The sequence below is a fragment of the Pleurodeles waltl genome, chromosome 2_2 (genome assembly GCF_031143425.1).
Source record: "Pleurodeles waltl isolate 20211129_DDA chromosome 2_2, aPleWal1.hap1.20221129, whole genome shotgun sequence".
Lineage (NCBI taxonomy): Eukaryota > Metazoa > Chordata > Amphibia > Caudata > Salamandridae > Pleurodeles > Pleurodeles waltl.
The window spans coordinates 897,356,506-897,381,279 of NC_090439.1; the positions used below are offsets into that span (position 1 = coordinate 897,356,506).

Genomic DNA, 24,774 nt, shown 5'->3' on the forward strand with positions numbered 1-24,774 from the left:
CATCCAAGCTCATTGATAACGTTTAGAATGCAACCAACACATATTTCCCATTGAGAGCATCACTTTTTCAAGGCTTTAAAATATAGTACAACACAACCTTAAGTATTCTATTCATTTTCCGATAATTAAACGTCCATCAGTAAAAACAAAACTACAAAGTTTGTTTATGTTGAGTTTTTGATATTTTCATCCATCATTTTGTATTATCTGTCTTAATTTGTCAAGTATTTGATGGAACAACATAACATCATAAAAATCATTATAAATATCCGATTTCATCATGCTATTTTTTCAATAGAAGGATATTTTCAACTTTACATTGTAAAAGTTTTTACCGGTGTATCCAGTTGTTGTATATTAAATTTCCAACTGAAGGATAACCTAGAAAATGCATTGTTCGCTGTTTTGCCTTCCCTGTACCATGGTATAACGTGTTGCATATGCATCTCCAATTTGTGTAACACAGAGCCCCAACTGCAAAAATTAAAAATAACTTACTTGTTAAAACCAGAATTCAAACCAGTTTTTGCAGTCTTCAAACACTGTATATAAAAAGTTGTTGCCATTACTTAATTTAAGGGTTCCTAAGTTGTGACCTTGTAAATAATGGCCTGCAGAAAGGTCCCAGGATCTCATGAAAAAAGCTACGCAGAAGGAGGGGAAAGGGAGGCCTTGCTCTCCTTGATCTGCAATATTATGCATGGGCATTCAAATTGAAAAATGCTAGAATGTTCTTCACCTCCCCAGATTCTTCAGCAATTGGAGAATTTTTTTTTTAAAGGTTGTTTTTTTAACATTTTACTGTTATACATAATCAATGTTTTTGTATTGTGTCCTTGACATACACTTATTCATACATTTATATTAACCTTTGCGACTTCCTAGGGCAATCTCTGATCAAAACTTTGCTGAAAATCCACTCAAGGTTAATGCCCAGACTAGGTGTAGTCCCAGTTCTGTGTTTTATCTGTGTGTCTAAAACATATGGTCTTTTTTTGTGTACTATGTTATTGTTCTCTTGACCACGTAAAATTCTTATGCTTATCTCCAACTAAACTATTTACATGATGGTGCCTGTGGAGGGGGTGAATACTGGCTACTAACGGCATGGTTACGAGTCAGGGGTCCTCTGCCGGGCGGGGGCGCAGCGCCAGCTCCCTGTCTGTACAGATTCTTTTCCGGCCAGGGGTTACACCAAGGGGTCAAGGTGCTCCTCTTCCTTGTCGCCCCCTCCAGTGTCAGTCGGTGCCGTCCGTGTCTGCCTTCTATCCTACTGAACCTGTCATTCAGTGCTCACTGAGTGGTGTCAGAACGGTGTATAAATCTATATTCGGGTTCATTATGTCGCTCCTATTTCGGCCACTGTTCCTTGCTGATCCATGGCTGCCCCCAGCCCATCTGTTGGGGTTCCCACTTCTCGCTCTCTACGCTCCCATTTAATCAGTGCCTCTTCCCATGTCGGTGCAATGGGCGTCTGGCGCACTCCTCTAGCCTCCTCACGCCATAATACCTGTAGCTCGGCCCTTGCCCATTTCAATACATCCCGTCTCCAGTCCTCTATGGAGGGGCCTCATGGTGATCTCCAGCCTAATGTAATCCGTCTCCTAAACAGCACCAAAACAAGGTAAAGGAAGCGGCCGCCTACTTTTCAGAGGGTCAGCCTTGAGTACAAGCCCAGCAGGCACACAGACGGGGCCAACTCCAACCCGGCGCCCAAGAGGTCCTCCAGTTCTGCCAGTGCTGCCCTCCAGCTCTGCTGGAGCTCGGGGCAGTGCCATACCATGTGGTTTAGATCCGCATTTGCCCCACCACATCTGGGGCACCCCCTGTGTTCTCCCCCATATATGAGATTCAGCCGGTGCGGGGTGAGATACGTCCTGTGGGTATAATTATACTGTTTGTATCGTAGTCGTGTGTTTCGTGAGACCACCTGTGGGTATGCCAAGACTTTCCTCCACTCCGCCTCTGACATGTCTCTACCCAGTGTCTTTTCCCATCTCTCCCTTAGTGAATGCAGTGGGTCTAATGTGTTGTCATTTTGGGCCCTGTACAACCTCGATACCAGATGACGATCTACTCCAGAGGTTAGCAGTAAGTGCAAGACCGGGTGTGTGGTAGGCTCCGCATTAACTGTTCTCCAGTGTTCCTTTATGTTATGTGTCAGGTATTGGTATGTTAGGAATTGTCCTGTTGGTACTCCCCTTTGTTCAGTCATATCTGTGAAGGGCCTCACCACCCGTCCCAGAAGAAGTCTCCTATAGTCCCCAGCTTTCGTCCAGGATCCCAACCCCGAGCTCAACAAGGTCCCCTCTTCGGTGTCCTGAGTCACCACCGACAGGGGCAGGGCCGTCCCACTCCCACGCGGCGAGAGCTTCTCTTCCAGCAGGATAAGGCTACCTCCGTCATGACATTATCTGCCCGCGCCTCCACTCGCCACCCTATCATTTGTGCTATGATCCACTCTCTCTGCTTCTTGCCGTTAGCAGTGCATCTATCTAGGCGACCCTCCCCGCGCACCACCTGGAGATCCACTGCAGCTGACATGCTAGGTAGTATAATTCAAAGTCTGGGGCTCCCAGCCCCCCGCTCTAGTCGGCCTGCACATGGTCGCGAGCGCAGTACGTCTGCGGCCTCCATCCCAGATAAGGTCCCTGAGCAGGGTGTTCAACTCCCGGAACCACGCGGGGGTGGGATCAGCACCGGCAGGTTGGTGAAGTAGTAAAGGAGGCAGGGCAGCGTAATCATTTTAGATAACGATACTCTAGCCATTATGGACAGCCTAAGAGATCGCCAAAACTCCACAGAAGCCCGTAGCGAAAGGAGCGCCCTACCTACGTTACCTTCATGGAGGTCCTTTAGGTCATGGAACACCTGTATGCCCAAGTACCTGAAAGTATGTGGTGCCCATACCATATCTTCCGGGCAGGATGAGAGACGCTCACCTTCAGCCTCCAGCTGGAAAACAAAGGTCTTGCCCCTATTGAGGCGCAGGCCGGATAGACCTCCAAAATGGTCAGACTAGTCAGAGCCCACGGCTGTCCCGACTCACCCTCCCTTAGGTAGATGAGGATGTCATCGGCAAAGAGGGAGACAGTATGTTCGTCCTGTCCCCATTCCACTCCTCTGCCCCTGCCGTCCGTCCATAGCCTGGCCGCCAGAGGCTCAATAGCCAGGGCAACTAACAATGGTGATAATGGGCACCCCTGCCTAGTGCCCCTACATATGGGGTTAGCTTCCAAGACTGTCCTACCTTTTCTAACTCTTGCCAGTGGGGCCGCATACAGCAGGTCCACCCATCTCACCCATCCTTCCCCCAGTCCCATTCAGAGCATGACAGTCCTCAGATAGTTCCATCAAATTGAATCAAAGGCCTTCTCAAAGTCGATCGCGAGGAGCATCCCGGCCGGTGGCTTCTTCTCATGTGGCATATGCAAGATAGCAAAGAGGCGTCTGAGGTTTAGTGAGGTATTGCGTGCTGGTACAAACCCATTTTGATCCTCATGTATCAAATTGGATATATGTGGGAGCAATCGGTTGGCCATGAGCTTGCTGAGGATCTTGAAGTCACTGTTCAGCATTGACAGTGGATGAAAGTCAGTCACAGACACCTCCCCTGAGTCCTGCTTGGGAAGAGGGACCACCAAAGCTTCCCTCTTTGAGTCCGGTAGGAGGCCACGTTGGAACGCCTCCGTGTACACTTCCACCAACCGGGGGGCCAGCAGGGCCAAATACTTCTTATAGAAGTCCATCAGGAGTCCGTCCGTGCCCAGTGTCTTCCCTGACGCTAGCTGCACTATGGCCTCCTGGACATCCCCCACAGTCACTGGTCCGCCCAGTCTGTCCCTCTCTTCTTATGCCAGCCTGTTCAATGGTAGTGGGTGCAAGTAAGCATCCAGTGATTCGGTGTCAGGTACATCTGGGCTCCTGTAAAGGAAGGAATAGAAATCTCTAAAGGCATTGATAATGGTGCCCGGTGTACATCTGCTCTCTCCTTTCATGTCACGTACCCTCATGATGGGTGTTCCCCCCCTCGGTCTCACTAACTAGGCTAACATCTTGCCTGATCTGCCCTCCTCTGCCTGTATCGAGGCTAAATATCTTTGCATACTATGGCATCTCAACTGCTCCTCGATCTGTGAGTGGGTTCTCATTGCCTCCGCGTACCTGGAGTGTTCAGTGACCTCTACGCTCCCCCCTTCTCTCCTTCATGTATGATCTTCTCTATCTTGATTAATTCCCGCTCCAGGGTGCGTCTTATTCCTACTGTCTGTCCCAGGCAGTGACCCCTTGTCACCATTTGAAGTGCTTCCCACTCTATGCCTGGCCGAAGTGGATTCCTTATTGATATCGATTTGGTCTGTCAGATAGGAGCGGAGCGTTTCTCTGTAAGCCTGAACTTCCAGCGCTGCTGGGGTCAATCTCCACATCGGTATGGGGGGTCTGTCATCAATCACCCTCCAAGTAAGCAACAGGGGGTTATGGTCGGAGAGGGTGCGCCCCAGATATTCAGAGTGCGTCATTCCCTGCGCTATGGAGGCTGAACATACGATCCTATCTATCCTGGTGTGGACCCGGTGCAAGCATGAGTAGTAGGAGTAATCCCTTTCCCTTGGGTGTTGGTTTCACCTGAAATCCACCAGTTCCCATGCCTACATCCATTCCCTCAGGTTCCTAGCTATTTTGTGCGTTACTGCGCCTACCGGCGGAGGTGTGGAGCGGTCTAGTTCTATGTCCATTATGCTGTTAAAGTCCCCCCCGATCAGTAGCTCTTCGCATTGTTGGCGGGTGAGGTGGCTCGATAGGTGCCGCATGAAGGGGATCTGATCTTGGTTAGGGGCATATACACTGCACAGGACAATCGGGGTTCCATGAAGCTTCCCCTTCACAATTACAAATCTGCCCTCCTGGTCTATGTCAGTTGACATAGCTTCAAAGGGGACTCCAGCTCTAACCCACACCAGTACCCCTCTAGCGTAAGCTGAGTACTTGGTGGCGAGCACCTGCCCTCTCCATCTGCGTCTCAGTTTTTCAATTTTACCTGTGGTGAGGTGTGTTTCCTATAATAGGGCCACATGAATACCCCGTCTTTTCAGGTAGGATAGCACTCTGTCTTTTGGTGTGTGACCCCATCCCCCTTATGTTCCATGTTAGGAAATTATACTCTGTCATATTGGTGTATCTGCAGCAGACCATGCCCACCCCACCCGCTCGACCACGTGCTCCGTCCCTCTTTTGCATTTCCTGAATATATGTGACCCTCATCTTATAGAGCACCACCATAACATAAAACTGTAAATCCCAACTCCCCGTCCCCGGGGCACCTTTCCAACTGTAGGTAGCCCAAAAAATAGTGCAACAGTGCAACTTAGTCAACAAGTTAGGTATAGATCTCACCATCTTGATATGAGTGGTCGAGACACGCGTGGGGGTAGTGACTCCATGCCCATCAGGGCCTGCTGTCCATGCTGTGCTCCTCTCCTCAGGACCAGGCTATGGATTTGCTGATCCCAGTTCATCCGCGGTTTGCGGGGTCACCTTCGGTGCGGCTGCGGAGCACCCGGAGCCCCCCTCCGAAGACACGGAGGCACGGTCTGATTCTCCCCTGCTACCGTCCTGTGAGGACACCTCCTTGCTTATGGCCCTGGTCGGTTCGGCCCGCGGGCGGCACCTGTTCCGCTGTCTCCTCTGTCCCCCATGGCGGCCACGTCCAGCCTGGTCTCTCCCTCCTCGGTGCCCTCCCCCTATTCCTCGTGCCTCCAGCCATTCCCAGGCCTCTTCGGGTCTCTGGAAGAACATAATTTTGTCATCTACAATCACCCTCAGTTTGGCCGGGAAAAGGAGCGAGTACTGAATCCCTTCTTCTCTGAGTGCCCTCTTCACAGCCAGGAAGGAGGCCTGTCTAGTTTGAACATCCAATGTAAAGTCTGGGAATAGCGTCACCTCGCTGTTCCCCACCTTGAAAGGGCCAATCTCTCTGGCCCGTTGGAGCGGGGCATCTCTGTCCTTGTAGTGTAGTAGTTTAGCCACCACCACTCGGGTGGCCTCCCCGGCTCCAGGGGTCTCGAGGGCACCCGGTGCGCACGTTCCAAGGAAAAAAACGGAGATAGGTACTCTGGTACTACCACCGTGCGTAGCCACCACTTGAGGAACTCCACCATACTTGCTCCTTCCATCCCCTCCGGCAGGCCCACCACCCGCACATTATTCCTGCGGCTTCTCCCTTCCGCCTCTTTTGCCCTGCGCTCCAGGCGCAGAACCCAGTCCGTTAGGTTGGTTACTGTGGCTGCTAGGTCTTTGTGTTTCGGTGCAAGCTCTGTCAATGTAGTTACTGCCTCCCGCACCCTATCCGACAGCTTTTGGTGGTCCGCCCTCAGGAGACCGACCTCTACTGCTACTTGGTTGATATTGCGTCGCAGGGTTGCCTTGGGGTCCTCGATTGCACCTAGTTTGTTATCTAATGTGGCTTGTACTGTTGGTCGGGTGAGGTCCCCGGTGTGCTCCATGCCGCGTCCGGTTGTGGTTTTGCGGCTCATTATGTTGGTCTTGTCCCGTTTCCTGGATGACATCTGTGACGTGCTACCTTGTAGTCTGATTACCGGACCGGGGTGGGGATCCCCCTCTTTATTGGTCTGAACTCCCGCTGGTCGCAATCTGGGTTCATGCCAGCCGGCCTCGTTACGTCGGGGCGATCTTTCCCTGGTCTACTTGGTTTCTCCTCCGCCAGTGCCCTCCGTTTGATGCGTTCTCTTCCCACGCTATATTCCAGCCCGATTTCTGTCTAGGCACCGGCTGTGGTCACATCCCCCAGGTCATGACGAGTGCGGTCAGCTGGCCACCCGCGCGGGGATGTTGGGTCTTGGGGCGTCCGCTCACTGCTTAAGGTGCTTCTACCCTCTACTTACTGGCCCTTTTGGCCCCTCGACTCTTCCAGCGAGTGCCGCTGCCCCGTTAGCGCGAGCTGCACTCACCACAGTGCCCTGGCGGGTCCGCTCCTTCCGATGACGAGGGGGCCCAACGGTGGCTCCCCCCACCCAGCGCAGTGTCTCTCCATCCCCGTTGTGCCCAGACGGTCCCCGCTCCTGTTGGCAAGATTCGGAAGCCTCTCGTCTAGCGCCGGGTATCGCAGGAGTCCGAGTCCGGGTCCCCACTCCCAGTCACAGCCCTTGTCTGGAGGCAGTGCAGGGCACGGAACCCGGCCGTCGTCCCACCTCGCGAAGGGGGCCGGTTCAGCCGTCGATCAAGGTCCCGGGGAGCCCTCCGGTAACTCCCCGGTGCCGCCTTTGGCTCCACTAGTGCCCTGTTGGCCTCCGCTGCAGGCCGCAGTCCCTCTCCCTTGTCTCCTGCGGTTTGGCGCCACGGCCATTCCCTTCTTGCCGCGCAGAGCCGACCCGAAGGTTTAAAAAACGGCTCTGCTGATCCCTACCGGATCCAGCCGATACGACCAGCGCAGTCTCCCCTGCTGGTCCTTTAGGGGAGTCTGATGTTCAGGATTTCTGAGCGGGTCCCGACGAAGCCGTTGAATTATACGCCCGCCATCTTGGCTGGGTTAGCCACGCCCCCAGCAATTGGAGACATGTTTAAAATTATGGTAGGCACCTTGAAAGGGGCAGAAAAACACTTTTTATATAAATTCGGTGACCCAAAATACTTCAGAAAGGTGAAACTGAAAATACTGATGGATGTGGCAAAGGTGTGGTACAAACTTAGGCAAGTAGTGAAGATTGACTACTATAGACAGTGGGCCCCTGTCTGGGACTCCCGGGTTACCCCAGAGTGCTTGGGGGATGTAGTGGCAGTGCCACTTAGGAGGGCAGGCATAGAGTATTTGGGGGACCTTTTTAGGGATGGATCCCTTTTGTCCTGGGGAGATCTAACGGAGCTAACAGTGGGGAACCTCTCTAGACTGAAGTACAATCAGCTGAAAGGCTGGGCACAGGGCATCAGTTCAAGTCTGGGATCAGCGAGCCAGTTTGAGGATAAGTAGCTCAGAGACACACCACATTCTAAGAAGATATCAATCTGGTATTGGGAAATTTCAGACATATCCAACGGCGACTTCAAGTTACCAGGTGTTCTCTGGGGAGAACACATGCCTCTTGAGGAGTTAGAAGACAGATGGCAAGTATTTATGTGCACCTTGTTCAAGGTAGTAAAGCCTGCCCCATTGAGGAGAAATCATCTCTTTACCTTACACAGATCCTATGTCTCCCCTTATAAACTTTCAAAGATGATGAAGGAGGAAGTGGTTAAATGTACAAAATGCGGTCTGCAGAGAGCATCAGACTTACACATGTTCATGGAGTGCCCAACAGTATACCGCCTCTGGTAAGAGGTGTGTAAAACCATCTCAAGTATTCTGAAACAGGAAATCTTGGTAAGCCTTCACTTAATGATCTTTGGCCTACTCGAGGAAGGTGAAGTAAGGAGCAGGGATGTGAGGAATATGCTCTTCTACTTGATACTTCTGGCTAGAAGGGAAATTTTCCTCAAATGGATGTCACAGAGTTACCCGCCATGCACACTGAATGGTTTAACGCTCTTTTTAGAACATCTAGAATGGACATGGCAGTGGGAATCTCAAAAAAACAAAATGAAAAACTATGGTCACCATTGGTTTAATGGAGGGGATATCAAGGACAAAGGTATTAAATAGGCCGAGATATTACATTGCTGTCCAATCATTATACACTGTTCTACTCTCCACCTCTAGTGATGGGACCCTATCCATCACTACCGACTCGCAAAATGTGAATGAGCATTGCGATGCGCATATTGCATGGTGCAAACTGCGATTTTGACAGTTTACACCATGCAAAATGCTACCTACATCTGGCCCTAAGTGAGAGAGACTCCGTCCCCCCGGCAGCGGTCATCTCTGTAATTGAGAGGGTGGAACAGGATAAGGTATGGAGATGGCTTGGAGTCTGAGGTGTATGAGGACAAAAAAAATAATGGCCTGCAGATCGCAGCAGTTTTTATTAGTGATCATTAACCTCACTGAGCCATCTTAGCATAAAAATGGTAGGTACTCATTAAACGTGTGCATCACTGAACAGATGCGCCAATACTACTAATTGACCATAGTATGTATAATCAAAACATCCACTTGCAATCTCATTGCTGTATGCAGGCATACTGTTATTTATGTAATATACAGTGTATAATCTTGAGAATTGATTATACTTACTCTGGAACATAAGAGACTCTTTCTGGCATGTAGGGTGAATACGATGGCTGTATCCTTTCTTAAACATAAACCATCACTTTGAGGCACACAAAACAGTACAGCCTATTGATTACTTGCACTTGCCTGAAAACACATAGCATTGATAGTTTGAACACACTGGAATGATAGGTCACTGACGGATGCATAATATTTACAGTAGAATACAAACACAACAGTTGTAGTTGCTGAAGTAGTGGCTCTTCCCAGTAAACTTCATAACATCTTCAATTACTTACAAGAATTGCTATGATCCTTTGCTGAGTAGCAGAAGAACTTCCAGCAAAAAGATATATCCCAAGGGATTTGGGCAGCAACTTTCATACCTCTTGTCATGAATATAACATTCAAGGTAAAATGCTTCTGTCTCCATCCTACTGTCCTAACCGCCCTACTTAATAAACCATTTAACCGCCCTAAGAATGCAAAAAGATATCATAAATCCCCACCACCAACGCAAGAAATGCATTAGACAGTGTAGAGAACTCGTCTAGCCCATGGCCTGGAGCATCAATTCTGGGGCACCTTACCATGGGTACAAGAAGGGCACAAATGTCTAGGTCATATATACAAAAATTGCAGGACTATTTGGGGTTTCCCTTAAATATCTTTCTTTCTGTTGTGGAGGTTCTAAGTCTAATGGCAAGGAAACAGAGAGAAATTTGAGTAGTCAAAGGTTTCTGTGGGGCATGGATGAGCAAGTATGGATTGAAGACCTACTCTGCTGTGCTCCTGTACAGGATGACATCTTCCTATGGAATTGTGCAGCCTTGTAAATACCGTTTTTGCCAGAATGCAGATGCAGTGATAGGAGGCAGATCTGTGATTCTGGGAGCCCTGGTAGATGGTAGAAAGGAGTATTGAGGCTGAAGCTTTTTGATCCCATGAGAGAGAGACAGGTGGCTATTTTGGAGGTGGGGGACTGCTGTCACGCGTCACAAAATCTGATTAATGGAGGTCCTGGCTTCAGGTCTGTACCTGCAACAGGAGTGGAGGCCTGCTGCTTTGCAGCTTGCTGGTGAAGCAGAGCTCTGCAGCTGCCTGTGTCTTCTGTTAGCATGTTGTACATGTCCAGGAAGATGAGCTTATGTTGGGTGAGGGATGGCCTAGGACTAGAGTTTCCTCCCCCCTGTCTTCAGGAGTCCTGGATAGTTTGCCACTTGAGTGATGTGAGAAATTGGCGACCTTTAAAATAGAGGTAGCTTGAGCTTCAACAACACAGAATAGCTCGTAAGGCATTCACCTGCACTCAACTTAAAAAAAGTGAAGACTGCCCATTGCTGAAACCTGCACTGTACAGGCATCTGGGGTTGAAAGTTGGAGCTCCTGCGCAGAGTAGACAAAAGGGGAGCATATGGGGCTTCTCCTAAAGATCTAAGCAGGGTACAGAACTGCCAGGAGTACTACAATGGCCTTCACTTCGGCAGAGGAGGAGGAGATCATGAGACTGTACTGTGTCTCTGCCATGGCACACTGATCAATTTGACCCCATTCTGCTGGCCATTCAGGAAGCAAGGTCATTGATAGAGCTGAAGATTGACAATGTGATGGAGGTGATCAACTTGCTGAGGGCAGACATTGAATCTAGGGCTCTGAGGTAACCCCTGAGCTGGTCAGACTATGACAGCAGGTCCAATACCTGCAGGAGAGGACATAGAACCAGAAATGTAAAGTCAAAGATGAAGAATATTGTTCAAAGCAGAACAATATCTGCATTTTGGGCTGCTCCAAAAAACCGCAGGTACCTCAGCGGATCAGTTTCTGGATGACTGGCTTCTGAAAATGTTGAAACCACAAGGCTTGTCAAAATTCTTTGTGACTGAACGGGCACACCAGGCACCAGTTTCTCTTGCTTGCCGTGGAACCAGACCTCACCCAATCATTGCAAAGCCCCTAAGCTATAGGATCTTCATATTATCCTGCAGAGCGCAAGATAAATGGGACCCATTAAGTATGACAGAACCTTTGCTCATTTGTTCCTGGAGTGCACTTTGGCTGTCCAGAACTCCTGCAACAACTTCCTGACAATGAAAAGAAGGTTAACAGTGGGACTGAGGTATCCCAGTAAAACTGAAAGTAATAGTTAAAGTTAGATCTCATTTTTTCACAAACACAATATTAGCAAAAGGATTGGACGAAACCATTTAGACAAGGGATAACCAGTCAGACCATCCAATTATTGAACTACTGTAAAAAATAACTAGTTATGCGAGACTCAAGAGGCCTTGGGCAACCCAGGTGGTTGCAAACAAAACAGTGGTGCTGAAAAGTATAAGGCAAGCTAGGCAAGAGCCAAAAAAGGGAACAGCAGTAAACTTAATGGTAGCTGAGAAGACATAGACTTGGGATCCATGGTGTCAGATGACATCTCAGGGACCAGTGGTGACCACAGTGATTGCATACGATATGGTCTAAAGCATAGGGACACACAACCTGGAGGGATGCCCAAAGTTCAAGACCTTGCAAACTCTAGGTGTACTAAATTAACATGGACAGAGAATGGTGAGCAGATGGTGATGCTGATGATAATTCTAAATTTCTAATTTTATTGTTTCTAGTCAATCTTAAGTATATTTTATCTTACTGATGTTCTGATCTGGAGAATAGAGACTGAATGTGTTACAGTAGGTTGATGTGTGTTGGGATTGATATTGTTTCACTCATTCCTGTAGGAAAGCTCTCTCTTACCTCAGGATATGCATGTTTGCGAAACGCACACTGGTCGGTGGATGGATGTAGCTGACTTGATTGTCAGTGGATTATGGACGAAAACCTCTGCTGCAGTATATGTTTCTTAAAAAAATATCCATGCTGGAGCAACAAGTACACACTTCCCTCTTGAAATATTACGAGGATGGCCACACCGGCAAAGAGTCATAAGGTTTGCCCATCTCTGAGTTGTACGGGGTCCAGAGTGCTTTTTTTGCCGGAAACCCATGTCACTGGGGATGAGGGGCAGAAGATCTAGAAGTGCTAGGAAGGACAGGTATACAACACAAACTTCTCTGCATTTGGTAGGGAGGTGTTTTATATAGATAAGGCCAAGGTTCCCATACCTGTGCACTGACCTTAAAGGCAACTCGGACGTAAGATATAGATGGCTTAAAAGCAGACTGGATAGGCAGCTAGTGCTGCTTCTAAATGTTTATGTTCCCCACTGGCGGCCCTCAACATTTTTAACAGGTGAAGCACCAAGGGGATTGTCGGGACAAAGGCCTACTGGCTTTACCATATGCTGTTCACAAGAAATAGCTGAGGCCTTCAGCCTGTGTTGTAACTTTTCATCATAAGCACATTGGCTCTCATGTCTACTTTAACTTTTTCTAATGAACTAACCAAAAAGGCTATAGGCATGATTGGTTCCTTAGAAAACGTTATTTCAGGCCCCATTCCTCAGCCATTAGCCATTCAGTAATCAAATTACAAGTATTTATACAGTTACGATTGGCCAAACACTTTACAACCTCATTTATGTAAACTGAACGAGGATTATCACAGTGCAAATCTCCTGATTCCGGGGTTTGTCAGAGGAGGTAACCAACGCCAAAACTCTTGCCTAAAATGGTAATCTGTGAGAAGATTCCCAGTAATAAAGACTTGTGTGAAGCCTTTAACCCAGTGTTAAAAACCCACACCGAAAAACCAATTGGCCATGCATGTATCACTCCCAGTAGGTATATCCGACCTATTGCCTTTGTCATAACGTTTCATAACAAGCAGTAAAGACCAATGGGATCTAACATAACTTATCCTAAGAAACGAATGTATCAAATATCCTTGCTCACTGACTTCCCACAATAACCAGTTCAGGCCTGTTATACTGAACAAGTTTTTCTACAACCAGCCCTGTCACCATAATATTCCCAATATGCAGAAAATAAGTTTGCAAAGCAATATACAACTCTTTTTCTGAGTGGCTAACAAGGTTTAGCATAGAGCAATTTGGCTACTTCCAGGGTTTGTCAAAAGGGATAACCAGTACCAAAATATTTGCCTTCTACGGTAATATGTCAATTTACATGTAAACAAATGTCGTGCTTTAAAGTAGTGTACTCATAATCCACCCTTAAAATCCTATTTGTTTTAAAATCTGCTTTTCACAATAAATAAGCCATGCCTACTTCTTTTGTCATAAGTTTTGATAATAAAACCTTTGCACCCATAGCATCTGACAAAAATTTCTCAATTAATCAATTAGGGCTATCACTATTTCTTACTTATTAGTGAAGCAGATTTATAAAACGTATGTCTTAAAGCCACGAAATTAAACCTAAACATTCAGTAATAAAAAACTGTTTTAAAATCTGGGTAGAGGACAAAATGTTGGCATTTCCTGGAAAGAGCAATCCCTTGGTGTCACCATCATCACCATCCCTGCTGTGTTCTAGTGGGAAGTTGAAAACCAAGTGGCACAGTATGTAAACCTGACTTCCCCCTTTGGCAAAAGTGTATGCTCTTGGGCACTTGCTTCCTTCACTATTCACCATTATGGTGAGGAAGTGACAGACCTTGAAACAAGCAGTAGGGCTCTGCAGTCTTTGTTCTCCTTTACCAGACTGCTTGAGCAAATCACACTCTCCCCGTCCTGTCACCACGGCCAACATTACTGTTGGTGGTGCACAGTGCCACAATCTTTGTGTGCATCCCCGTGACCTCTTTCTCAGCACATTCCCTCACTACCATCCTCTTGTAGTGCCTCCATCTCACCTTAGCTCCTCTCTCACATTTATTTAATCTCTTTTTTGCACTACTTATCCCACTTTAAGGTGTACGAGTGCTTACATCACACACACAGGTACACACATTATCTACAAAGACAGTGAATCTAGTGTAGATAAATGTATAGGACGTGGGCTACAAGGTTTAGAAGTCACATGTTATACATACTGGTAGCATTAGATGTGCTTTCTCTGCAGAGACGAAGGGGCAGATTTACTACGTTTTAATGTAGTGCATTAACTACAGTTGCTGTGCTACACTGCACCATAATGAACTGGAAGGACAGTGTTTCAGTACAAAATACTATGCTTTGGTTAACACCGTTCACTCGTTGTAGATGTGCTGTACAGTGCAGCATACGTGCAAAGTTGGAAACGTTTGGAGAAAACAAAACTTTTCTCCAGTGTTACTCCTGCGTCAGAGAGACATATTTTAATGTAAATCTCTACAAATATTAGTAGATGGGGATTGACATCAATATCCCTGGGTGGTTGCATGGTAATGCCAATGCACCATGGACAGAATGCCTCTTGTTGCGAACTAGGGCATAGCACTACTTTGCGCTACTTTGGGGCTACTTTCTAATGCAAATCAGGATGTAGCTGGAAAGTAAATTTAAAAATGACACCTTACTCCAGGTTAGCATCACTTTAGTATTATTAAATGTGACTTACAAACTCCAGATTTACATCATAGCACAATGTTTCATGGTGGTTACACTAATAAGAATCTTATTATCCAGACGGACCCTTTTTAGCATCCTTAGAATAACAAATGATTGCTTCTAAACCTGTGACTAGCAGTGTTCAGGCAGCTGATTGATGCTGGTTCATAGCTCACTGTTCTGTGATCTGCATGTTACACATTGTGCTTTGCAGCAGAAACATTAACCCACAATGCTACTTTAAGAGGAGTTAAAACACAGATCTCTTCATCACTTGCATAAAGCACTAGAGTTTTCTTATTGTTATTATCCCCTGAAAATTGCTGGGCACACAGCGATCTCTACATAGTATCCTTAAAAAACTTCCCTAGTACCCAGAAGGGCACTGCACCACCCCATTATATTCACTCAGCTCTTCCATTTCTGAGAATCGGTGCATGGGGCATTCATAAAAGTGGAGCATTGGTGCTAAGTGCTGCTAATAAAACTGGTAAAGGCACAAATTGAAAAATTCACACACCAGAGGCAGGCCAGCAATGAAACTATTTTCTGATGCGTCAATAGAACTTAAGAGACAAAGCATTGTGCACGGAACAAGTGCATCACAGGCTGCAAATGCTGCTCCACAAGGGCTGCACTTGTGCATTTCCTACTCAAGATATAACCAAGCTCCCACTGAAGTTTCACATTGCACTGATATGCTGAGGAGGTTTTTAATTTTTTTGCTGTCATAGTGGTGGATATTATTTTGAAAAAATGAGGCAACCCAATACCCTGGGACCTGGGTAAGTGAATTATGTAACAAAAAAACTGCTTTGGTCCCTCTGGGAGATGAATTAACGTCCACAACAGTGGTTGTTCCATAAAGAACTTTCTGTACCGATGAAGTTTGTGAGTAATATATCACATTTATTAGAAACGTAAATTCTACAATTTAAAGTAAAGTAATCAAGGTGCTGCTAAATATAACAGCGCAGTGAAGGAATTATGTGTTAGTATAAGTGTTTTAGTACTATTTATATGAAAACTAAAACCAAACTGTGGTTAAAAGCATGAGGTCTCAGATAAGCACATATAACAATAGATACTGTGAGCCTGCTGATTATATAATTTGTGGAATTTAAGTTTCCAATAAATATGATATATCACTCACAAACATAATCGGTACAGAAAGTTCTTTATGGTACAACTACTGTCGTGGTAGTTAATTCATATCCTTCACCCGGAGGGACCAAAACTGTTTTTCTGTTACATAGTGTTGGATATGTCATTTGCTCCCTCCCTGACTACGAGCATGTGAAAATTAAGGGGTTTTGAGGCCTGGTTGGCTGACTGGAATTTTGAGAGGCATGTGGAGAATTGCTCATCTAACCAGTAGGGACTGTTCATCCCCTCTACACAACCTTCACACTAGATTTTTCTGTTGGTAAGTTTATATTGGAAACCCACTGTAGGGTAGTAAGGAAGATATTAGGGGCCCGCAGGCTGAAATGACATAGTAGGAAAGTTGGGTGGCAAACTATATCTAACATTGTTCCGAATTTGTTGACTAGGAATTGATTGCAAACTAGATAAGTAGTATGCAACTTCTTTGCAGAGGATTGAGACCTTTATATTTCTGTTATATGAAATTTTAATTGATGTGACTATATAATAAACTGTATATGTATTTTATTCCACTGAGAATGCATTAAAGATTACATGGAAGTTTCGAAATTTCTTTAAGATACTTAAAAAAGGGCAAAGGGTCTAGAATGGACTCATCAATACTGATTATAATTGGAATTTGGATTTCTTTATATTAAATTGAGAATTGTGTAATATTAATTAGCAACCTTCTCATCCAGGTGATATCCAAATTGGAATGATGGAAAAGAAGGGACAGTTGGAGGTGGAAGTGATACGAGCCCGTGGCCTTGTTACTAAACCCGGCTCAAAAGCACTACCAGGTAATTTTTTAAAAAGTACCGCAAATCAGTGATGCAAATGACTGAACATTTCTGTTTTCACTGTTGTGCTGCTGCATCTAAAACAACAGAAAAGCAAAATATTTTATATATTATTTAGCTGTGGATCAAACTTTCATTTAAAATGTATAGGTGATGAACACAGCATAGTTCCGCGAAAAAATCGTCAGATACATCTAAACACTATTTATTATTTAACAAACGTTTGTAGTTACATGATATACTACGCTTGTTGAGATAAATTCAAAGTAATGTTTTCTTGTGAATGTCACTGTTTGGTATTAGTGTACCGAATATTTGATTGGCTAACAATCATTAATCTCTACCTATCGAAAGCCAAGGAAAGGTGCACGTCTATGGAAAACAGCAATACATGGCACTGCCGAGAGATTTTGGTGCAAAGAAACGTTCCTTTTTTGTCCTGTCATTTATATTGCATTTTACGGTCACTTGATGTTATGTTAACACACCAGTCATGTATTTGCTTATATACTAAACACAAATTTGAATACTTTTTATTATTGACTCCAACCCTCGTCTTAACAATGACCATTTTGTGACAGCACGCTTTCTGTATCATTCGGAAAATGGCTTACTCTCTGAAATAATTCTTAAACTTACTTCCCATCAGCCCCGTATGTAAAAGTGTACCTATTAGAAAACGGAGTCTGCATCGCCAAAAAGAAAACAAAAGTTGCAAGGAAAACTTTGGAACCTCTTTACCAGCAGCTTTTGTCATTCGAAGAATCCCCACAGGGAAAAGTTTTGCAGGTAACTTTCTCTATTTTGCTAGAATCATGCATGCGTGTATTTTCTACATTGTAGTTCTGTTATATGATTTGCTGGTAACTAAACCTACTTCAGAATATTTAGTAGCAAAGGGTTGTTTTGTGTCAATGAATATTGTACAAATTGCGGTGTTTATCAGTTTGCAGAAAAAGGCAAACTACAAACGTGCATATAGTCATTCTTTCCCTTGAATCTTTCAAGGTGTCTAGATGTATCTTGTTTGTCTTCAGCTTTTGATAAAAAAATACCTTGGACTTTATTTTTATAAATTATTTCAGTGTTAGGACAAATCTTGGAATTGTTGATGTTTTACATCTCTACTTGCCTTATCAAAATGTTTATTTTCATTCAATTCCCCACAAAAAATTATCTGCGAGTTACGTTTTTAACAATTTTTGCGATTTAAAAGCAAACCATATAAACTTTTGAAACACAATGAATATTGTGAAAATGTACACAAGTACTGCATAGTATAAACATTTTGAATAGCAGCTTCCAGAAACACAAAACATCTGTCTAGCAAGTGATTTGTTACCTAAATTCACACTATAAGTAGATTAAACAAAGTGTAAACTGATCTACAAATCACAAAAAGTGTTGCTTACTATTTTCACTGACTTTACTGAAGCAAACTGAAAGTGCATAATTTGTGTTCAGAATCTTACATTTATTGAACATTGGATGACAGTAGTTGGGATGTGCCCCCAAGATTTGTGGCTCTTCACTGTTTTCTTATGGTGCCCTTCCAGGCAGGCTCCAAAAACCTGGGACCTGTTGAACTACCTGTAAAGGTTCGATATTCTTGTACTGTAGAGTAAAATAATATCTATAGCTAATAGTGCAATGAATATGCAAGAAATTACGTTCTCATTAAGGTTCTCGTCACAGTGGAAATTATCATATAAAATCTTTGCAAGTACGTAATCATAACTTACTTTTTCCCAGGCACAAAGCTGACTTGAGTGGTCTTGATGTATACGGATGACCCCACAAACTTACGTGGTATAAAGGTCTTTGTTAAAGGCCAGACTGTGATTTCATTTTAGAAAAGGCATTCATCTGCTATATAAAAAGATTTTAGTTCCAGCAAAAGATGCAGAGACAGTGTCACATGTATAATCAACATCCGAATTAAAAGAAAGAAAATCAGTGATGGTTGATAAAGGTGAATGCCTAGAGATTACTACAGCATTATACAGCTCTGTATGTGTGATCACTAACACGTTGTTAATTAGTAGTATCTTGTATATTGACTTTAGATAACATGCAATTTGGTTATTGGCAGAATCTGTTGTTGTATCACTTTCCCTGACGCAAGACATCTATCATAATGATCAGCAACTGTCATTCATGGAAACAATGTCACATATTCTCACTGCTTCACTTTTTTTTTTTATTCAACAGATAATCGTTTGGGGAGATTATGGACGTATGGATCACAAATGCTTCATGGGTGTGGCACAGATACTTTTAGATGAATTGGACCTGTCCAATATGGTGATTGGTTGGTTCAAACTTTTTCCCCCTTCCTCCCTAGTGGACCCAACGTTAGCCCCTCTAACTAGAAGGGCATCTCAGTCTTCTCTTGAAAGTTCAACAGGACCTTCCTATGCCCGCTCATAGCAGTTGTGTAAACGTTTGTCATTGCAACCAGCGTTACAAAAATACAGGTCACAAACCCTGGTAACACTGCATGCTTAATGTTGTGTCTTCTGAGCCTGTTCCAAGGGATACAAAGTGATCCTGTATTCTCAGAGGAAGTTGCACACATTGTGCCCTAAAGAAGGTCGTCAGGTGAAGGAGTGGCGCAGGAGAGGACTTTTGGGTTTGAAGTTCAGTGATTGCTCAATTGTAGTCCAATCTGAAGCCATGGATTACTAAAGCTAAGCGAATTGACCAGTTTCATGCAACCAAGGTGAATTCCAGCAACAAAAGAGAATTCCAGTGGCACGTTATTTTGTTGCTTCCTTTTCGTTACGTATCTACCCTAAAGCCTGGCTACGACACAGAGGGCTGCACCGCCAATGTTGTGTTCCAAGTGAAAGAAGAAGGAGGCCCCGGAAGGAAGGACTGAAAGAGTTTGCCAGGAATGTGGGAATTCCAGTGTTATAAGGAACAGTTGTTAAAAGAAAACTATGAAATCCCAATCATTATTGGAAGATGCACAATCAGTTGTGGCGGTCATCGTATCTCCTCCTACCACTGCAGTGAAACCCAAAATGTGATGGACCCTCTGTGGAAAACCGATTCTGTGGATACATACTGTACTGTATGATATTAAAAAACTTTTTTGCATGGACACAGATTTAGCTGAACACTTAAATTATTTTCTTGGGGCTGCAACTTGCAAAAAAATAAAAAATAAATCAGCCATTTTCAACAATTTATATTATTTTTAAAAATAAATTTGACTAGTGCATGGTTTTTGAAGGGGAGAGAATGCCACAGTGTGAGACAAAGACATACCATGTTACCATTCTTTGAACCAATCAAGGTCTGTGTTTTGACAGACGTATAATAAAAATGAAAAATACTTTTTAGAAATTATTTAAAATTCTGTTCATGTGAAAGGCATAAATGTAACATATTAAATTTATTTAAATGTAAAAGGAACATGCCTTGTAAAGTTCAACATAATGTGCAAATTGTACACCTCTTTATACATTTTTCTGTTATCTTTTCTTCTCTTTTCTTACTGCAATATCAAGTTCTCTTCCCTGACACTTTCTTATTTTTACCTTCCCCCTCCCTTAACTTGGTATTCTAAAACTGCTACCCTTGTTCTAATACTTATTTATGCCCTCATCAGGTTCAGTGGTGCAGATGTGTTTCTGCATTTCTGAATACTTAAAAAAATTGTTAAGAACTTTCTTTATTTCAAGCATGTTCAAATGGATTTTGCAACATGTCTTGGGAGTACATTGAAGTAATTCAGCATGTATTTGAAAAAAGGAGATATTTGAACTTTTTGCAATTTACTGTACAGTGCATGGTAACTTTCATTTTTTCTCACCCTCAAATTGAATTCTACAGCAAAATACTGGAATCATGTGATCATTGTCAGTTGTTTTTAAAACATCTGTTGTCAGCACCCAGCATCATTCATTCAGGGATTGAAGTACTGTTATTTTCAACAGTTTTGGAGTAAAAAATAAATATGAATGTGACATTATCAGGAAGTAAATGTAAGTTTTTTTTTAAATTTGCACTAAGCCAGACACATCTAAATGAAGGGGTCTATGAACAGTAATGGTTACTGTATGTGCTATGCTACTGCTGCTGCAAAGTACAACTTTTCATATTTTTAGGACCTACATTACTAGTAATCTCCAGTTTGCCAGTGAAAGTGTTCATGCTTTATCTGAAGTTGAACTAATGAAAGCAAAAAAGACTGTTTAAGCACAGGCTGTTGTATGATATAATCAGCACTATCCTGATAGCAAAACACAGTAATGCTTGAAAATAAGCATGCAGGTATTAACTACCATGGGGTGCTGCTGAATGTTTCTCGTGACTTGTTAAGAGTTTAAGATGTTCGTACCTGACAACAAATCATCTCTTTTATTGGTTCTGAACATGCCTTTAGTACACATGGTTTGATGTTAAAATCTTGCAATAATATTTGAAAACTATATAGCATTTTACCTTTCAATCAAAACCATGCACACACAGTGTGTCTTTTTGTTTGTCAAAAGAGTTTCACATGCTACCCATTGTGAACTATCTCTGCCTCGTGTGAGTGCAACTGGAACAATGGGTAACACTTAAAATGCCTTTTACTTTTATGTGGTACAGTATAACGTACCATGACTATGTGTCGTTTGATGCAGTACTGAGATATCGTATCAATGTAAAGTGAATGAGAGAACTGCTGAAATGATGTGTATTGAAATAATTTAGATACCTATTTACCAGCAACAGGCAAATACAAAAGACTTATCAATTACAATATCCCATAGATTATTTATATATAAATATATATATGTATATCTCTATAGATATATGTATAAACAGTTTTCCTGATTCTGAGAGACACAGTAATACATTATTTTGTGCATATCCCTGAATAAAATCTTGTTTCTAATTTTATTAAGGAGAACATGACCATTATAAAAATGTGTACATATTTGTCATTTATGCAGTATTTATTTAAATGTGGATGTAATTTTTTTTAATTCACATAATGTCTGCAACTTTATGATTTAGTTGTGTAAATAGCACTATTCCAGTGACCACTGCTGTCTTGTACATAGTACGTTTTAAAAGCAAATGGACATACAGTTGGGGAGAAAAAGGGCAGAATAGGCCTGTAATGAAAACCAACTAATGTAAATCAAATTCATTCTGGTGATGGTATTTAACACTTTAAATAAAACATTTTCTTTACAGATTTGTTATGTGATGGTTTACTTTCCAAATGTTATACTAAGACTTAATTTTCACTTTACCTAGCTCACTAAAAAATTGCGGGATTTAGAAAGTATTTCATTTTGTGGGTGGACTGACAAAAGAAAACCCTCTGCTAGTTGCAGTGTGCCTTTTCCATGTGTCTCTTTGTAGAGTTAACCAGTCAACTTTGCGTTTTGTTTTTCTAATGTTTTCCCTCTGCCTGACTCTTCCCTGTTCATTGCTTCTACGCTAGTGTGTTTCTATGGTGTTGTTGCAGATTTAGGCCCACATTTTAACATTGGCAGTAAGTGACACCTACCACCACGGCAACGGCCGCCAAAAGACCGCTGGCACAGTTAACATCCGTCAGCCAAAATATGACCACAGCCAGATTACCGCCACAAGAAGGCCAGAAATCCAGCTGTGGCCATACTGGAGGGCGGCGTTAAGGTGGCTCTGCTACCACCAGCAGCGCCACGCCAGTAGACCGCTGCCAGCCGTGTTATGAAAAATAATGAGTGAGTGTGTGCGTGTATGCGAATGTGTGTGTAGTGTTGTTTGAGTGTGTGTGTGTGTGTGCATGTGTGAGTCTGCATGTATGAATGGTAATGTGAATGTGTGTCTGTATGTCAGTATGAATGTGTGTACGGATGCGTGTGTGAATGAATGGATGCATGCATGTATGCCCGTGTGAGTGAGTGTGTGCCTGCGAGTGTGCATGTATGGGGGAGATTGGAAGGGGGTGGAGCGTGGATGGAGGGGGCATCTGGGGAGTGTTAGAGGGGTGGGTGGGCCTCCTATCAGTGACAGGGAAGGAATTCTCTGTCACTGGTAGGGCCTACCGTCATGGTTTTCGTGGCCTTACGAACACCACGAAAACCATGGCGGTAGGCAGGGTTGTAATGCCGCAGGCGGTACAGTAGCAGTCGCCGGGTGGGAGACTGTTATCTCCAACCCGGTGGCTGCTACCGCCATGGCGGTCGTGTGGTACATTGGCGGGTTGGCTTCAGCCAACCTGCCAATGTCATAATGTGGCGGTATGTACAGCCAGCCTGTTAGCGGCACTACCGCCACATTTACACCAACCGCCTGGGTAATAATGACCCCCTTAGTCTCATCTGCAGTGTTTTTCAGTAACCCATTTTGATGCTCCTGAAGAGAAATTCGTCCGATTTGTGTCCTTTGTAGCATTCTTATGCTGAAGATAATGGAGTTGTCTCTGTTGAAATGTCCATAAGTTACAGTGCTTTGGTAGACCGCATAAAAATGCGGTCTCTGAAACTTAAGGACACAAAACTTAAGTCACGCTTTTTTGTATAATTCATTGTATTGAGGTCCCGTTAGAAATATTTATAGTGAGTAATCTGCAGTGACAAACTTGTCTTGAAGTACCACTTAACACTGGCTGGTGCCTGACTGTTAATGAACATGCCTTTTTACATCCGTCTCTTACAGAAAATAAACATTTTGTATACTTTGAAAGACAATAATTACATCCCTCTCCCCCTTCCGTCATCTTGCCCTAGCAGTGTATTTACGAGTCCAAGTTCCCAGGTTTCATCCCAATTTGTATAATCCACACTTTATTTTTTGCTAGAGCTAAACAAATTCAGAGCTTGAAGTATGAGGGCAGTCCCATCCCCCCGTTCACCCACCCCCGGTCTCTGACTTCTAATTGTCTATCAAGGGGGACCAGTGGTCTTCAAATTGTAAATTGTGCATTGGTAGATTGAATGCTTTGGTGACCTTCTGTTGGGCTAATGTGTGCAATAGACTAGCTAGCCGCTGTGACTGTGTCGGCGGTTCCTTCCTTTTACACTAAAACGTCAGTTTCAATGCCATGCATACAAAGTGATACAAAGTACCGTTTATTGTCATATTATAAAAGCATGGGAAACTTAAGAGAAGTAACCACCCAGATTCTCATATAGTTAAAGCAAATTAATGTACCACAGTAGTTTTCCTCTTTAAGTCCCAGTGTTTTGGCAATCTTGATTTATTGTTCCTGCAGAGGCTCCTGGACAGTTTATAGGTTGGCTTACTGAAGGAAGTAGCAGAATAATAATAATAATATAATACATGTCGTTACTAGAGCCACAAATGAGCCCACCAACGTTCACACACATAATCAGAAAGTGCTTGAATTAATCTTAAACACTGGTAAATATTCCAGACGCATTCCATTTTATTGCATTTAGTTGGTCAGTGGCATTATACAAATATGTGTTGGCCACGTTCCCAAGGGGAAAGTCCCACCTGAACTAGTAGGCCTCGTCCCTTCTGAACAGCAACACAAGCTCACAAATGGAATGGAAAGTGCCCTAGATTGTTATCAATAGATTTAGATTGGTGCAAGAATTCATATCCATCATTTTATGCTAAGTAAATTGCTTTGAGCGAAATGGGTATGTCTAGTTCTATGTATGTAGTGTTTGTATTACCATAAGTTTGAAGCTGCACTTCAAAGATCTGGCCCAGTAAAATTGAAATTCTTCTGTGATTACTTGTTTTCCCACTTATGGAGGGAATGGTTTGAAAAGTAATAAGTAATGAATCTTGAGTAATTATCAGTGGTTCAAAGAGATTCAGCCATTTCAAATACATCACTTATGTGCTTTTTGCATGCCTGACATGTCTATTATGCACATATTTTTGCCATAGGATATTTATTTAAGATATAAAAGGCAAGCCAAGGGATTTATTATTTGACCGAAAGGATTTGTCTCCATCCAGCGGTGTTTTTGAGACGTATGAAGCATTCATGTGATGGCTAATATGTGAGTGTCCCTTCTCCTCTCCTCTCCTTTTGAGGAGACAGCTTATCAGCCCATCTGAATCTTCATGGCATACAAAGCCAGAAAACGAACAAAATGGAAACAATGACTAACATGAATTTAGCCCCAAACACAAATCTGCTGCAGCAAATACATTTGCTTGTGACTCTCCCAAGAATTCATCCCAATCCCTGTAGCCTGCAGTCATGTCCTATTTGCAAGAAGAAGCTTGCACATATTTTAGGCAGA

At 43.6% G+C, this 24,774-nt stretch overlaps 1 protein-coding gene across 3 annotated transcripts in view; it reads left to right on the top strand.

The window, feature by feature from the left end:
* The window catches only part of RIMS2 (regulating synaptic membrane exocytosis 2), a 1,513,920-nt gene extending 1,492,172 nt beyond the window's left edge, over positions 1-21,748 (top strand). For all 3 annotated transcript variants that reach the window (XM_069220600.1, XM_069220601.1, XM_069220602.1), the window contains 3 exons: positions 16,454-16,555; positions 17,205-17,344; positions 18,767-21,748. In XM_069220600.1, the coding sequence (XP_069076701.1) occupies positions 16,454-16,555; positions 17,205-17,344; positions 18,767-18,985 (461 nt within the window). In that variant the 3' untranslated portion in view covers positions 18,986-21,748. The remainder of the gene's footprint in view (positions 1-16,453; positions 16,556-17,204; positions 17,345-18,766) is intronic.
* Positions 21,749-24,774: the final 3,026 nt, after the last annotated feature.